The sequence below is a fragment of the Stylophora pistillata genome, chromosome 2 (assembly GCF_964205215.1).
Source record: "Stylophora pistillata chromosome 2, jaStyPist1.2, whole genome shotgun sequence".
NCBI classification, from domain to species: Eukaryota; Metazoa; Cnidaria; class Anthozoa; order Scleractinia; family Pocilloporidae; genus Stylophora; species Stylophora pistillata.
This window is the reverse complement of record NC_142520.1, coordinates 17,299,524-17,316,855: the sequence shown is the minus strand read 5'-3', so window position 1 is coordinate 17,316,855 and position 17,332 is coordinate 17,299,524. Positions and strand designations below refer to the sequence as shown.

The following is a 17,332-nucleotide window of genomic DNA, read 5'->3' as shown; positions in this document are numbered from 1 at the left end:
CAGTTAATAACATAGGGGTAGTGATGTAAATAATAATGATAATGGTAATGATAATTATTCAAACTCAATCCGCCGTTGGTTCAATTTTTTGTTTTATCGAAGGGGTGACTGATATAGGAAAACATTTTCAACCATAGGAAAATATCTTTTATTTCTATTTCTGTGATCTGTTTTAAAAAATAAAAACAGCTTAATGATACAGAACTATTTGATGTGGAAAATGTGTGCGTCAATGATGGATAATCTGTGTTTATAATTTGAGTACTGGTGCGAAAAAAATAGAAATTTCGGTTGCTGAATAATGGCCATCTTTTAGTATGCTCCTTGGGGATCAAATTTGGGTCAAAAAGTCTTAATTTGCACTTGTCCAGTCATTTCAGTTATTTTTCCATGTAGTCATCAGCGCTTCCTTCGAAAATAAAGTAAATTCTCTTTTCTAGTTTTGTTAGACGCGTGTCTTTAACAAATTACGTGACGGAAATTCTTGTCTTAACTTTGAATTTATTCCTAAAAACTACAATTAAAAAACAGCTGTAAAAACCTTAGCTTTTCTGTGGATTAATTTTCTGCTGCTTACGTGGATAAATTCGATCGGGCAAAGTGTAAAAGTGAGAAGGGACCATCAATTTTCAGGTACTTAATGTAGTAGCTTTGCTGCTTTCCCTTCTTCCCTTTGTAGTTAATCATTTTATCCCTCCTGCGGTAAAAAATATTTTATTCGTTCTGTGTAACTTCATTGCCGCTGCAGATGTCGATCCTGTTGATGATGTTGTGTCTGTTTTGTATTTTAACCGAATATTTTTTCTACAATGTTTATCTCTGAAAGGTATAGTTTGTTATACGATCCGTTTTATTTTCTCTACAATGTATTTGCTGCGACTTAGTTTTAGAACAAAGGATAACGAAGTGAGTGCAACATGGCACTTCTGTAAAGTTGATCAAAATTTAATTTTTCTTTGCGAACATTACCACAATGATGCGTAAATTACTGACCAGAAGCAAGCACAACAATCAACTCGTTAAAATGTCCAAATGCACATGGGGATTTAGTTATAAGATCGTAAGACTCAAGAAAAATTCTAAGTGAGAGCGTCTTCTTTTTATTGGTGTTTTGCATTTAAAAACATGACTACAAAAGGAAAAAAAAGGAAAAATTGGCGGTTAGTTTCTAAGAATTTGAAATTCAAATGACAACTGTATCAGAAACAAGAAGTCAGTTTGTGGAGGAAGAAAACATATTTGCGGGATAAGAGAACTTTTCGGTAAAAAACAAACTATGCGACTCGATTTTTTGAAATTTTCCAAACATCCTAAATGCAACACTATATTTCCTGCTCAAAAGGCGCAAAACACCAGGCGGAAAATGAGAAGCAGTTCGTTTGTAATTACACTTTCTCCTCTATAGATATACTGAAAAATAAAAAATTATCTGTCCTTTATAACTGAAAAAGAACAACCTTTTTTCTTTCAAATGGCGGTCAAGTGCTGCTTGCATCCCTTTCAGGGACCCAGGCTCGTAATCGGTTCCGTCTTGTTTACACACGGAGGCGTAATATCGCTCGTGTACTTTATCCAACTGCTCGGGAAGAATCATCTCCAGGTTTTTCTCCAGGCTATTTTCGTCACACCACTTCTCAAAAACTCGCACCAGTTAATTGTGCTCTTTCGCGTATTTAAATTTTCGGCCGCTTCTTTTAATTTCGTAACTTCTTCAAGGGTCACCGTCTTAAATCTCGACGCCATTTTGGCTCTAATCGAGATACAAGAGATGTTACCATGGCAATTTTATAATTTCACATGTGAAATTAAAAATTAACGCTGAAATTTCGCGTCAAAATCAAGGAGTAATTTGTTACCTATGATATAATTGTATAAATATTTAATGCTTGATACAACAGAATATGCCTGCCATTCATAACGGAAGTGATAGAATAAAACGCCGTTAAGTATTATCAAATAAAAATATTATTCAATATTATTAAATAAAAGAGTTCCATGGATTAGTTCAAATGTAAACGAATACTAAACGTTTTAAGTTTCTCAGTTACTTTTTGCAAAGGATGAAGATTAAGTACAAGCGTTTTTTAGGCTGCGTGTGAACCATTTTTATGACGAAACATCAGCTACCACAGGTTATTTATAGACTTGAGGTCGTAATTGATGTCTGCCTAAAAATACTGCCCGGAAAAAAAAAAAAAAAAACGGAATTCGAAACGCGCATAATCATACCGGAAGTCAAGAGGCGTATAACTCCATTGCTGCTAGAGATAAAGGTAAAGGTAAAGGTCTCTATTTCTCTAAAAAACATACGTGTTTAGTTACAGTTTTTTTTTTAAGGTTGAAATCAGACAGGCGCCTCTGGCAGCCGTGTTTAGTCCGTAGCGATTTCACCTACCCACCCAACCCACCCCAGGGAGGACATCCATCACACAGTAATCTCGTGCGTGGGAAATTAGAGTCTCCTACCTCAACCCTGCAGGAGACGGGACCTCCATTTATTCGTCCCTATCCGAGAAGACTAGAATATCTAACCATTTCTTGATGTTAAAGAAAGGAAGCATATTCTTCTCAATTAATCTTAAGACCCTGAGTGTTGGTCCGGCCGGTATTGAACTCCAACAAAGCTTAATACAATATTTAATCTTTACTATTTTAGCCCCGAAACACATAATCTGTTATTAGATCCGCCTTGTTACTTTAGTTTCTATAAAATCACAGAAAAGTCTACTTTATTATGTATTTCTCCGTGGTTTTAATATCAAAGGACGTGAGATGAGTGAAACTTAAAGCTTCTGACCGAAATCTAGCTTCCCTCCATAAATATTGCAACATTGATATTAGCAAACCACTGACGAGAATCAACAACAAGAATCCCCTCCCTAAAGTGTAGAAATTATTGGACAAACACATATGGATCAGGTTTCTGATCATCGAATCTAGCTTGGCATAATCAGCGCAATGGGCGTCTATTCGGAAATAGTATTTTACATCCAAAGCGTAAATTTCTCTAAGAAATATAAATCGCCAGCTTGTTTTTGAAACTTGAATTTGAAAGTGAGATGATAACAGGGCAGGAACATAAAAGTTTGGAAGGTTGCGTGACTTGAAATCTTCTCCCTCTGTTTGAACACAGATATACATGTATAACAAATATCTTACCCCTTTTTTTTCCGTTAGTAAGAGGTGTACTTCTCATTCCTATTCTTTTTGTCCACGAGAAGTCTCTTTCCCCAGGCTCGATTAATTTCAAAAACAAAACCAAAACAAAAAAAATATATATAATAAGCTTGATAGCCACATGCTTTGCAGAAAAAAAGACAATGAAAGAATCACTAATTATTGCGGTTTATATTTTTGCATCGTTCACCACTCAATGACTATTCATGAAAACACTTGTGTCGAAAATGGATCTTATTTTGTTTTGATTAATCTTATGTTATTTTTTTTCCTATTTTTGGGTTAGGCTTTTTTTCAAAAAAAAAAAAATTAAACATTTAAAAAGTTGCGCTTCGCAAACGAGAAAAATCTAAATTTTCAGAATTGAAACGAAAAAGCAAGAACAGCACAGAGAAGAAAAAGTCAGTCACATGACAAAAGAGAATATACGTGCAAACACCTTTTTTTCTTTGAGCAAAAGTAGTTGTTCCTTATTATTCCCTTAGAGTCCTCCTGTGTAATTGTTTCAATTTTTCGGTGGCATATTGATAGTGAGTTTCGTTATAAATTCAAGATATTTAAGGCTAATTTGAATATTGGACATCCTTAAGCAGCAATTTATAAGCAAGACACAAACGTCAGTTTCTTCGGGAATTAAGACCAACCCAAGATTTCGCTCTAAACTTGAATATCTTGGTTATTAAAATATCATAATTAATAAACAAAGTCGAACTTGAGTTATTACATTTATGTGTCCTACAAAATTCGTGGCCGGTACATAAGTAATTAAAATTGAAAAGGCGCCAGTCAAAAATTATTCGGAAGTTTAAAACTACCCAAAATTTCGGTCTTAAATTAAATATGTTGAAAAACCTATAAATGTTAAATTTCTTACAGATGTGAACATGGGTAATCAAAGAAGCAGCCATTCCTTACATTTTTTAACCTGTTGTAAGGATGCAATTTTTGCTTTAAGAGGACATGATTATCTTTAGCTGTGTATGATTGATTTTTACAACAGGCCAAAACTCTAGTCATAACTGAGTATTATTTATTTAGTTTATTTTCGTGTTTTAGCAAAAGTCGATTCATTTCTATAGAGCACATACGTTTTGACGTTATTTGCTCAACACGAGTAACGTACGTAGCTTGCGAGTAAGCCCTCATTATCAGCGCTTTGCCCTCGGGAAAGTATCAGGCCTTGAGCTTCGTGAGCGGGCGAGAGATCTGCGAGAGGTCTAGCACTAATTAGGGCCAGACCCCCGATAAACCTCATCCATTATTCTCTCATTATCACAAGTATTAAGGCAACTAACACAGTCCTCGCAAAACTTTGGATTGCTTAACTCAAATGATAGAATAAATTCATGCTTAAGTAAACAAAGACAAACAAATGTGTTAGTTATTAGCAAAGAGAAATAATGACCACTTTCAAAAGTCAACTTTCCAGCTCAAAAAACAAGTGCATTTCTTTACTTTCTTTTAGCTTCTAGTTTTCGGCTTCGCCGGAAAAAATGTAAATGATTTATAGGAGGATAGAGACAAATGCATTAACATCGCAAGAAATTTTCTCAAAAGCTCGTGTATAAAAACTTTTAAGCGACCCAAACAAAAAAGTCTCTGTTTTAAAACCGGAGAAAAAAATATAAAATTCCCTAACTTTACTTCCACAGCAAACAAACTGAAACACATCATGATGGCACCTTATATGACTAAGTGGAGTTTCATCCTCGTTTTCTGTAAGCAATGCAGCTTTACACAACTGTTGTTTAAAGCGGTTACTTATTAGGACGAACATTAAAATTTGTTGTTGACAGGTTGGGAGAGGGGCCACGTGGGTTGCGTAGAGGGGGGAAGGGAATGGAGATAATATGCGTGACATTCAGCTAGGGAGGGGAAAGGATACGGGGGAGGCCAGATAAAGCCTCTTTCTTGCCTCACACAACCACCTTTGCTCGGGGTGAGAAGGAACGAACAGAGGAAAGAAAGGGGGTGAGGTGGCATGGAAATTGGGGTGATTCAATCGAGCATAGAGCGATTGAAAATAAAAAAAATGGTCTGTTGTTTAATTGTGATCATGACCAGCGTTTCTTCACTGACTCATTCGAGTGCTCAACAATTACATGATATGGGATGACGTATTTGAGACTTAACTTAGTCACGGATTTTAAGGTTAGAATAGGGGACTCCAGCCCAGACAGACCTAGATACTTTAAAAGGGCAACTAACTTTTGAATTACCTTCCATTTTATCATTTTTTGGTCAATGAAATTGTTCAATTTTAGGATTAATTCTATATGAAATTTTAATAAGGCCACATCCTCTAAGTACTCCGAATAAATAAAATCGCGATCGGCAGGAGATATGTTCCTCTTGCTCCGCGGAGGAAGGTACATTTGATGCAGTAAGTTCTGATTTGTGGAGTAGTGATCAGATCAGGTCTAACGTGGTCATTTTTCTATAACATATAATTGACTTGTTGCAGTTTTGTTGAAACATCCTCAACGAACACAAGGACGGGACGGGGTCCATGGCAATTCTCCAGGTAGGTTTTTTTAATTGGTCTCATATTACGTGCTTTGTTTTTCGGTTTTATTTTGTATATTGTATATTTTGTGTCGGCTGGAAATTTTCCTTTTGTCCCGCGTCTGTTTACATTTAAAATATTTGCTACGTATTTCGTTCAGTCGCAATCCTCTTTTTCATTTCGATCCGTTTTATCTCGGTTCGTCTTGTTTTGCTTTATTTTGCTTTGAATGGTTTAGATAAACGCGGTACGTTAAAGACCAAAGTGATTTTACTCTCTGTATTGCTAGTTTTTAAGTTTAAACGCGTTTGAAGGATTTCGGAAATTTAATCCTTTAGCTACCAGAATTGATTAACAAGTAGCTTCTCCCTTTGATATCCATATATTATCCAGCAAACAAGTGATGAGAATACTCAAAGTAATCTGGAAGGAGCTGTTACTTTGATCTAACGCCAAATTCTCGTCACCAATTTACAAGGAAATGTGTAGCAGCTAGAGGGGAGAATTTGCAATCTGATCTTGGGAGTTAAAGGGTTAAAATGTAGCCTTTCGAGTTCATCTTCTGCATTTCATGCAGTTTTGCCGTTATTCTCCATCACGAGTTATCCCCTTGCTTTTTTTTTTGTTTGTTTTTTCTTTGTTGTTTTCGATGATTTAAATATCAGTGGTGTTCGTCTTGCTTCGTAGGCTATTTTCCTAAAATTGCAATCTTCTTGCTCAAGCAAGCTATTTTCCCTTTGCGATGCAAAATTTGTTACAATATATTCCAATTTTTAAAATCCCAGTAAGAGTAATAACAATAATCATCATCATCATCACCACCATCATCATCATCATCATCATAATGTGCATCTCAGGAACCCATATTTCCATATTTCTAATCTTTAGAGTGCCCAGGCCCTTGTGAGTGCCGTCCTTGGGAGGGACGAGAAAACCTGCAGCATGTGGATTGCTCTGGAAAAGAGTTAGTGTCCTTCCCATGGAAGATTCCAGTCACCACAGGCTTGCTGTGAGTAGAAAAGAGGATCAATTACTGTTAATGAATATCCCTTAAAATATGTGAATACAAAATATAGGCTCGTAAACATGTGATTGATTGTCAATAGGATGGAGACTAAGGCACTTTTGCATAGTGCTATCTAGAGAGATCTAATCATAATGAACACTCGAGTTGAAACGAGGGTTGCCAGTGGGTAAAGCTGCGATGAGATATCCTTCTTGACGCATAAAACTTTGTTTAAATAACATGGACTGCTAGGTCTGACTCAGGTCGTTTGGCTGTCTGGGGTAGACGATTACAAAATGGTCAATAAGCCATATCAAACTCACGGGGTACAAATAGTCTCTTACTGAATTTCGTGACCACGCCCACTTCATCGGCCCACTCAAATCGAGTGCGATTTTTGGATGTTATATCATCTTGCCGACTCTCTGTATAAAAAGTTAACAATGTACCACCGAAATATTGAACTATAATATCATGGCTTTCCATTTTGTGTATTTTCGTACTACAAAGTAAAGTTTTTCCCTCGTCATTTTCACCTTTTCCCGAGCGGGTCCGTCAAAATTAAGAAGGCGTTCGTGGTCAAAACAAGACCGAGCAAGGAATCTTGGGCGATTTCTCTCTTACGAAAGCGCAAATTGAAAATGTACTGCCAAACTCAAAGAGAGGAACAAATTTCCTTTGTTTTGATATGTAAATTGTTGAACAAGGAGCACACTGAACCTCGTCAAATGGCTAGTCAAAACAGCCACACCTTCCTCCTTTTGCTCGTTTCCTGTTTTATAAGCGTGAAAGTAGTGGGAGAAGAATCGGGTAACTCGGAAAGCGCTTCACCATCGTTTACTTACGAGATAAACAAGTAAGATTTGTAAAGTTATTTTTCGAAAGAGTCGGAATGAATACATTTTTTCCGGTTAGATTGCTGTTTTTACCCTAAAGGTCGTCCAATAAATTTTTGTTCCAGCCTACTAATCTATACAATTTCGAAGGAAAATATTCAGATGCTTCACCGTGCCCGAAGGGGGTTCTGTCCTGGTGTACCGGTTCACAAGGGAATTACCATTGTTCTTTCTTTGTTTAGGAGTTATCGGTTAGCTATTGTGTATTGTTTGGTCTTTTGTAGTGGCTCTTGTGAACCGGTACGCGCGGACAGAACCCCGCAGGGTCTCCACTCATCGAAGCGTGTACGGTAGCCAATGTAGTGAATTTTCAGTCTCTTGTTGGGTTTGTCAACCTCCGTGACTTCAATATCATATAATTTTGTATCTTTTCTCTGTGAAGTGACCTTTTTAACAGGGGTGTATGCTGAGTATTCGTTGCAAAATCGCTTTGGTTCTCTTATCTCTCTCTTTGGCTTGTCCGCCATTTTGAGAATTTGCTCAGGAGGGCATCTGGGCTAGCGGCCGCGCCAGGCTGGAACCGACGAAAACAAATGTCCATCGCAGTAGGGAAACAGTTTGATATGTTAATAAAATTTTCAAAATAATTTGTAATACATTGGATTTTTAATCAAAATTACTTATCTAATTTGACGTCAACAATTTTTTTTTGTTGGAAGTTTAGGAATTACAAGCATATCTTTTGATAAACAAAGGGAATAAATGGTGCACTTATCACGAACAAATCCCTGCGGCCTGTACATTATCCTGCAAGAGACTGTACTTCATATCTGATTATAGCCTTAACTTTTGATTTGAAAAGGTGTAATATTTCCATCAACTGTCGTTTATGAAAAGGGTAACTGAATGTATTCATGTTGAAATTTGCCTATTATTTTTTGGTTATCAAAACCATTTTTCCCATACGCGCGCTTTTCACACGTCAGGGTTCACGCCTCGTCGGCTCTAACTAACCATTCATCCAGAATGATTGATCAGAGTCTACATTTTTTCCATAATGCTGTCGTATCTTAATTTTTTTTTTCACTCGTTCTTTTCTAATAGTAAAACGAATTCAAAGATCCTTCCGACGGCCAAAACAGCTTAAATCAAACGAATGTGCATCGCTTTAAAACCGGAGCTGAATAAAAATCCAACTCTAAGCAATTTACACAGCCGAACCTGAGTATTTACACGAAATACAACAGTTTTGAAATCCAAGAAACGAGTCTTTAAGTGAGTTTGAATTACAGCTCATCGACAAGCTGTTGACATTTTGAACAAGTCATGGAACAGCGCAGAAGAAGTCATCGATAAAAATTTGGTTTAAATAATGTGACCTTCATTTCTCGTTCCGAGTGTGCGAGTTACATACCAACCGAAGAAGTATACTGGTCAATTTTTAAACTTTCAAGTTCACTTAAAGGTGTTGTACACATTCAAAAATTAATACTTTGCTGTGCGGTAGCAAACAGAGGACTTCAATGATGAGGTTTGGAGACCAAATTAAAGTCCTGATCCCAGCAGAGAATAGAAACCTTAAGAGCCACTGACCATAAATATCGATAATCCACCGACAGTTGCAAAATCTCGTAATTCGTTTTATATTTTCTAAAGGACGCATTTGATGAACCTTTTTCGAAGATTATATCAAAAAGTTTTATCGTACTTTTTTTCCTCCGAATAATCGAAAAGTTCAAAATACGCCCAAATGGCTGTTGTTGCCCCGCCCTAAAAACAATGAAAAATTAGGCAGCTTCGGCAACTTCGTACGCTACAACGCGATGTAATACCGCTTTTAATTTTTGTATGCTAGCAGCTGATCCTTTTATCTCTCTGAAAATATGAACTTCTTGTTCTGTTGTTACGTTTAAGTCTGAATAATAACCCGTTGGAATAAAGTACCTCTTGTCCCTTTCGTGGCGGTAAAATAAAATATGCAAAGCCTGCCTTATACAACTTTCGACTAATTCTTTCAAGCAAAATATAATACAGATTGTATTTCCTGTCACTACCTAAGATATAGGCCTGAACGTAGCATGTGAATATGTGCCTGCACAAAGGAACAGGTCTCTTTCGTCTTCAACAATATATAAAGATAAAGACATTTTATGTGATTATTCCAACATTTCTTGTTAAATTACCCAACCCTTATCAACTTGTCAGTGTCCCCCGGCTTTTTACGAAAACCACAGTACATGACAATGTATAATGTAAAGCTCATTATATTACCAAGAGATTGTAATATTAGGATGATAGGTGATGAAAGGAGGAAGAAAAAGTATTTCAAAAGAATATATCTAAAAATATATGTTTATATAAATAAATTGATAAAAAAAAAACAGTGTATGAGGCGCCGAAATGGACAAAAATGCCGTTTCGCAATTTTTCTTTCCAATTACATAAATATGTTCTAAACTGAAGATTTTTGTCCTCAGTTTACATATTAGATACTAACTTAGTGAAATATTTATGCTCTTGTTCGCCTTTATTTTCTTAACTCTTTAGTTGCATTCTAATTGCAAAGAAAATGCGTTACAAGTACAGAAAAATTATTCTAATTAAAATGTTTTAGATGTTCTAATGTTCTTATTACATTCTATTTCAAAAAATAAAGTATTCTAATAATGTTCTTTTCATACCAAGTTTGAAAAAAACTTTGCTCATAAGAATGATAAATTATCTTATTCTCAGTCAGAAAATACATGGTAATTGCAAAAAATACGTTGTAAATAGTATACGAATTATTCTCAGTTAAATTGTTTCGTGGTAATTCAACCACGCTTCTAATTAACATGCAAATGTATGCTACACAAAGCGGTGTTGGGCAAGGGTATCACGGACGCCGATGTAATTGACATTTCCCCCTTTTTGCGCTAATTTTCAAGCTATGAATTGAAGACTATCTAGAAAAGCTACGATATGCCTTTATACCGTCGAGGAAGAGGCGACATAGAGATAGCTAGAGATATTCTTACAAAATACTCAAGCAGTTCTCGGTCAAATTGCTAGCTTCAGTCAACAATGGGAGCCCCAGAATGCAAACCTGGACCACTTAGAAAACGCTGTTGATCGAATGACCGAGATCTGTACAACGTTTGGCGATCTTCATCAGAGTGTACCCACTAACAGCGCTGCAAATAGTTCAGTTGTTGGCCTGACGAGTATTTTAGACGATATACGAACACATCTTTGACCGAGACTCAAAGGTTTAAATACAGAGAGTGCCTGTTCTTGTGAATGCCAATGCCCAGTGAGCAGCAGTGGCGAAAAAGATCACCTTCGCTGGGCTAGCATTGCTAAATTACTGGGCACTTCTGATCATGAGAGAACTCTTAGAAGACGAAGAGAGGAATTTGGAATCTGTTACGAGTTCGATGTTTGAGTGACAGGTGATTTGCAGTCAAAACAGAACGCAGGGTTATCGGAACAGCAACAAGAAGATTTATTTCAAACTGAACGTAGTTTTCACTTGATGAACTTTTCACTAGCCCGTAACTCAGTAAACTTCCACGGCCTCCGCCAACCTCGATCAACTTGAAAATACACATGGCCTCCGCCAACTTCAATAAACTTGTGAAAGGTAGTCTGGAAATTAAACCCGGAATTAATCCCGCCGGAATTTTTCAACGTCTGTTTTTGTTTTTCATGACAGGACAGAAAATGTGTGCACTGTAAGTACCTCCCGTCGCCCCATACAAAGCCTTACAAAACTTTTCTAAGGCTTTGTATGAGGACAACGGAAGGTACTTACTGTGCACGCATTTTGCGTCCTGTCATGTCCAAAACGACTCCGATGATTTTCCGAAGAGTATATGAGCTCCGAAAATACTCAGATGATTAACCCGAAGATTATTCGATGGTTTCCGAAGTTACCCAGAGAGCCCTGAATTTTTGAAGGCTTGTTTTTTTCAATTAAAATTAATAAATAAATAAAATTGTGAATTTATATTGCGCAGTTTCCATGACGGGATGATCAACTGCGCATTACAACAATGCATGGAATAAATACTAATTACATCATTACAACAATGCGTAAAATAAATACTAATTGCATCATTACAACAATGCTTTGTAATAGATACCAGTTACATCATGTGTAGTATAAAATGTTAAAAGCTGAGCTAACTAAGAATAAAAACCCTTACTAAAAAAATGCGTCTTTAAGAGTTTTTTAAAAGTGTCGATAGATTTAGCCATTCTAATTTCCGAAGGTTAATCATTCCAGAGTTTCGGCGCCGAAGCAACGAAAGCACGGTCGCCTAGGGTTTTTGAAAGTTTTTAAGTTCGGGTAAGACAGTAGTATTCCGTCATTAGAACGCAGTCCATATCTTGAATTTAAAGGCTTCATTTTGAAAAGATCATCGATATAGGACGGTGCGGATTTGCGAATGGCTTTGAAAGTTAAAAGCAGAACCTTAAAATGAATACGAAATGAGACAGGAAGCCAATGCAGCTGATGGAGTACCGGTGTAATGTGGCAAAATTTGCCCTGCACAACAACAAGTCTGGCGGCTGCGTTTTGATTTCTCTGCAATTTGTCAATATGGCACTTGGACACGCCGTATAATAGACTATTACAGTAGTAATAGTAGTAATATTACAGTATTAGTAGTCTATTCGGCTACTAATGAAGGAGTGAATAATTCTTCTTTTTTTCTTTTTTCAAGTCTTTTTGGAAAAGTGTACGAGTGTACTTCGAGGATTAACCGACAACTATCCGAAGGTATCCGAGGTTACCCGGATATTATTCGATGGTTTCCGGATGGTTTCCGGATTCGAAGGTTACCCGCAGAGCCCTGAATTTTTGAAGGCTTGTTTTTTAACCCCGAGTTCTAGTAGCTACGTCACTCTTTCCGATCACGTTCATTGCAATTTGAACCAAAATCAACGAATATGGTATTTTCGCGTAACGCAATCACAATTGTAACTACTAGTTTCCAACGCAGCCTACCCAATTATGTATCAATGTAAAATGGGGTCGACAGGCCTACACGACTCCCCAGCGCGCGTTTAGAATAGCCTATTCAAAGTTTGGCCTTTGAGCGACCGTCCTCTTTTGTAAGATACGAGGGGCAGATTTTTTTCATATTTCGCTCAGTAGTGATTGTGTTTCTATTAAATGCCAGTTTCTCATGAGAATTTACTTTAGGTTTTGCCCTGATGGTTGGTATCATGTAACAAAAGGCAATATTCATTGGTTCGTCTTCTGTTTCTGTTGAAGAGCTAGTTTCTTGTTTTTTGAAACACACCTCTGAGAGAGTTGTGTTAATGAGGTCCTCTGGGTAGCCTCTCTTTAGCAAATGCGCTTTGAAATTTGCAATTTTCTCCATAAATATTGTTTGTGAGGAGTTTGTACTGAGAAGTCTAGGGGCCTCCCCTTTTATGAAGCCTTTTTTAACTCCTCGTGGGTGACAGGAACTATAATGTGTATACTGAAATGTCTAAGTTTGTTTAAAATGAGTACGCACATCAAGGATTGCGTCTTTTTCGAATCGTTCGCCTTTGTAGAGGTAGGTGTTCAGGAATGTTGTTTCCTTATCGGAAATTTCAGGCGTAAATTTTATTGTTGAATGATGATTGTTTGCTTTTTCGATGAAACGCTCTATTGTTGCTTTGTTTGTACTCCTTAGCGAGATGTCGTCTATGTATAACGTTTCCAAACAAACGGTTTCAAAAGGCTTTTGTCAAGGATTTCTGTCTCTACCTTGTTCATGAAAATATTAGAAAAGGCGACTGCCATTTTCGTGCCCATGGCCGTACTATGTGTTTAAAGGTAGTGCTTTCCATTAAACAGGAAAGAATTTTCTTGGAGAATTGGCCTAGGCACTAGTTTTAGTCGTTGTGTAGGGATAGGAGTTCCGTTTCTGTAGAATACTTCGCATGCTCTGCATACAGTGTCTATTCCCTCTGCTTGTGGTATATTTGTATATAAGCTCGTAACGTCCATTGAAACAAGTATTACGTTCTCCGGGACTTTCCTATTTTCTATGAAATTGACAAAGTCTGTAGTATCCTTTAGATACGACTTTTGTTTTTGTGCTATCGCCTGAAGGAGTTTGTCGACAAATGATGACAGTTTCTCTGTAGGACCATCACACCCTAACACTATCGGTCTGCTGACCGGGGAAGGTTTGTGTATTTTTGTTAGGGTGTAGAATTCTTGAATTCGAGGCGGATTTGGGGTTTGACAAAGCCATTTTATAGTCATTACGTCTATATGATTACCGTTGTAGAGGTCTGCAATAAGATGTCTGACCTTATGGTCCGTCTCTTTAACCATGGGTGATGCAAGAGGCCTGTAGTTATCTTTCTCATCCAGTAGAGTTTGGCCTTCTAAAAATTTTGTCGCGTTTGTTCATGACTACGGTTGTTGTTCCTTTGTCGGCCTTTTTGAGGTTTATCTCAGAGTCGCGTTTCAAGGCCCTGAGCGCCTTGCGTTCGACCGGAAGCAAACGATCTTTTGGCTTTGTTATTTCTATTTCTGAAAGGTCACTTTTAACCTCTTCTAAATAGCTTTCAAGGGCGACTGATTTTTGTATTGGTGGTAGCCATGCAGATTTGACGTGACAGGGATGGGCTTTTTTGCCTCCTCTCGGAATATGTAAATCAGACGCATTCTCCTTGCGAACTCATAAAAGTCACGCAGTAGTTGTTGTCAGTTCTGTTTTTGTTTTGTAGCGGGTGTTGGAATGAGTTTAAGCCCTTTTGCCATTAAATTAATCTGGTCTTTTGTAAGTTCTTTATTTGAGAGGTTTTATATGTGCGTTTTGTTCGCCTCTATTTTGATAATTGAACGTGTTTGGCGTCTGACTTCTCTGCGCCCCCTGCGCTTGTTAGTTGCTAGCCGCTTGACTTTAGAAATTCGTTTTTTGACCCATGTTTGTATTGGGAGTCAGAATACACGTGTGTACTTTTCAAATTCTTTATTCTCCACTGTTTCTAATCTTTTCATCATACTGCCCAACTAAGCGATTTCTTCCTGTAGATTAACAGCTATGTTTTTGACTGTCTCGATCGTTACATTGTCTTGATTGCTTTCAGCTTGGGCCACGCGCGCAGATTCGATCGTACTGCAGTTCTTAGTGTTCAGTGTTCCGGCCGTTTTGGCTCGTTTTCTTTTCGTTATTTTGGTCTTAAAACCACCGATTTCATGTTCATGGAAGCACATGATCGCCTTTACTGTTTCTTGCTCCGCGTTGTTACGGATTTGCTTTTTTGATCTCTTTTTTGAAATCCTCGTCCGCTCTTATTTTGGCCCTCGCCCTATAATGTAGAGATTCTGGACAAGTTCCTTTTCCTGTGTCTATATTCTTATATCTATGTCTATATTCTATATCCTTTTTCTATATCCGGAGCTTGTACGCTCTTCGAAAAGGTAAGCTGGAAGGATCAATGTTACTATAGGTAGTGTCGGCCGACATGGCGACCGACATGGCGACCGACATGGCGACAAACATGTCGGTCGACAGTCGGTCGATAGTCGGTCGATAGTCCGATAGAAAACCTGCAAGGTCTGTTGAGGAGGACTGAGAAAGGCCTGTCTCTAACGGAAGAGCTTATCACTTGTGTTAAGCACTGCTTTCCCGGAATTGAAATTGAATAAATGGCAGACTGACTTAGGCATTGTTATATTTTCTTTGTACCCTTGCAATGAATGATCGAGATCTCGATTATAGGGACGCTGACCATGTTAACCTATAATTTGACGAATGATTTGCTGTTTATTATTTAGTTTCACGGCTGTTAAAAATGGATAGTTAATAATTAAAGATAAACGAAAGACAAAATTAAAAAATAGATAGAAAAAGATTAAGCTGGGGGTTCGATTGTTCTTCGAGGATCTCCGGGTAACTTCGGAGACCCTCAGATATGTATCGGTTAATCCTCGGAGTACACATTCGGAGCTCGTACACTCTTCTGAAAAATCTTGAAAAAAGAAGAAAGAAGAATTGAAAAAACGATCCTTCAAAATATCAGAGCTCTCCGGGTAGCTTCGAAAACCATGGACTAATCTTCGGGTTAATCATCTGAGTATTTTTGGAGTTCGTACACTCTTCGGAAAACCATCGGAGTCGTATTAAATAAGAAAACAGGCGTTGAAAAATTCCGGCAGGATTCCGGCGGGATTCCGGTGGAATTCAGGATTCCAGACTTTCCAGACTACCATTGAGAAATACTCGCTGCCTCCACCAACTTCGATAAACTTGAAAATACTCATGGCCTCTGCTAACTTCAATAAACTTGAAAATACTCAAGGCCTCCGCCAAATTCAACAAACAGTGCCTCGTCACACTTGACTGATCACGACCAACTCCCTTCGCTTGCGAAAACTTGGTTGAAACTTAACCTAACCTGTCCTGAAGAGTTTAGAAAATAAATGCAAAAAAGAGTATAAATATTTCACTAAGTTAGCATCTAATATGTAAACTGAGGACAAAAATCTTGAGTTTAGAGCATATTTATGTCATTGGAAAGAAAAATTGCTAAACGGCATTTTAGTCCATTTTGGCGCCTCATATTTTTGCCAACTTTGGCGCCTCATACCCAGTGTGCCTCATTTAGTTTATTCCCAGATTATAGTTTTTTATCCTCTCCGGTGACTTTAGATGTCAAACCAAAAAGAAAACAAGACTTCTTGGACAGTATTAGTTTGATAACGTGCATACTTTAGTCCCTTATGACAGTAGGTTAAAAAAATACAACTTTTCCAAGCATAATTTATTTCTGAACTTTGTTGTCGAATACCATGCAATTGATCCTACATTTAATTTATTTTTGGTAGGAACTTGTATAACAACAAGTTGAAGAAGTTACCATCAGACATTTTCAGTAACAATACCCAGCTGGAGCGGCTGTAAGTTTGGAGCCTTTTATATTTGTGCAAGGAACGCGTCTAATGCATGTCGCATTTGTGAGAATACCAGGAGATCAGGGCAACAATTTATCAGCTACAAAGAGAAGCAATAATTGTTATGATTTCTTAAAAATTGAAGAAGGGGGAGGGGTGCCTGAAATGCACCATTATGACTCTCTACCCATGCAAAGAACGGAATATTCTGGAATATTTTGGAGTATTCTAAAATACAAGTGTAATGAATGCTTCGAATCCAACTCGTATTGTTAAGAATAGCAGCAGATCACAGCAGCGATACATTAGCTCCACATGAAAACATTTGCAAGGTACAAATGTTGCCTTTCCTTTGTCCCCACCTCTAGCTACTTCGGTTCAACATCGGGTGTTAGTCCTCATCTATGTAACTTTCATTTCTTTCCTAAATTAACAAAAAATGCTTGCCAAACTGACCCTCTTTGCCAGAAAAAAAAAAACAAAAAAAAAAACAGGCGTTTAAGTGTATGGTTTCTACATCCCAATAAAGCTTGATTAACCCTTGAATTAGGACATTCTCTATAAAAAGTGCATTTGACCAGGAAAATTTTTTGTTCGTTACATACATTATCAAAGAAAACAGTTGTAAAGAGAAGAATGCTGGGAAAGCATTTCCTTTAGACCACTCCCCTCTTTCCTAATTAGTCTCTTTACCAAGTCAACTGCACTGGTAAATTTCGCCCTTAACAAGTTTTTCTGCGATAACTTTCCAATAAGCCAGAGAAATACCGCATAATGCTTCATTAAAAGAAAGCTTCTTCGCTTAAACTTAGACGTTAAAGCGACATTGTATGGACATCTTGAAACAGTTCAAATCAGGGTCGGGTGAAACGAACAGAGCTAACGTCGTTATTTTACTCTTTGTTCTTTATGGTAAT

At 37.4% G+C, this 17,332-nt stretch overlaps 1 protein-coding gene and 1 pseudogene across 1 annotated transcript; one reads left to right on the top strand and one right to left on the bottom strand.

Annotated features, from left to right (window-relative positions):
• The first annotated feature begins 291 nt into the window (after nt 1-291).
• Nucleotides 292-17,275, top strand: LOC148737460 (leucine-rich repeat and transmembrane domain-containing protein 2-like). The gene is made up of 5 exons (XM_088747269.1): nt 292-633; nt 4,830-4,895; nt 5,642-5,701; nt 6,572-6,692; nt 16,350-17,275. Exons 2-5 carry the CDS (start codon nt 4,850-4,852, stop codon nt 16,423-16,425), a joined length of 303 nt encoding a protein of 100 aa, XP_088603395.1. The 5' UTR covers nt 292-633; nt 4,830-4,849; the 3' UTR covers nt 16,426-17,275.
• LOC148737461 (uncharacterized) lies at nt 12,759-14,522 on the bottom strand (annotated as a pseudogene).
• Nucleotides 17,276-17,332: the final 57 nt, after the last annotated feature.

Excerpts from the sequence above, each read along its gene's own strand:
- LOC148737460 (XM_088747269.1), top strand. The coding sequence starts at position 4,850 with ATGATGGCACCTTATATGACTAAGTGGAGTTTCATCCTCGTTTTCT. Across the intron at positions 5,702-6,571 it reads GGTCCATGGCAATTCTCCAG|AGTGCCCAGGCCCTTGTGAG; the intron begins GTAGGTTTTTTT and ends TCTAATCTTTAG. Across the intron at positions 6,693-16,349 it reads CCAGTCACCACAGGCTTGCT|GAACTTGTATAACAACAAGT; the intron begins GTGAGTAGAAAA and ends TATTTTTGGTAG.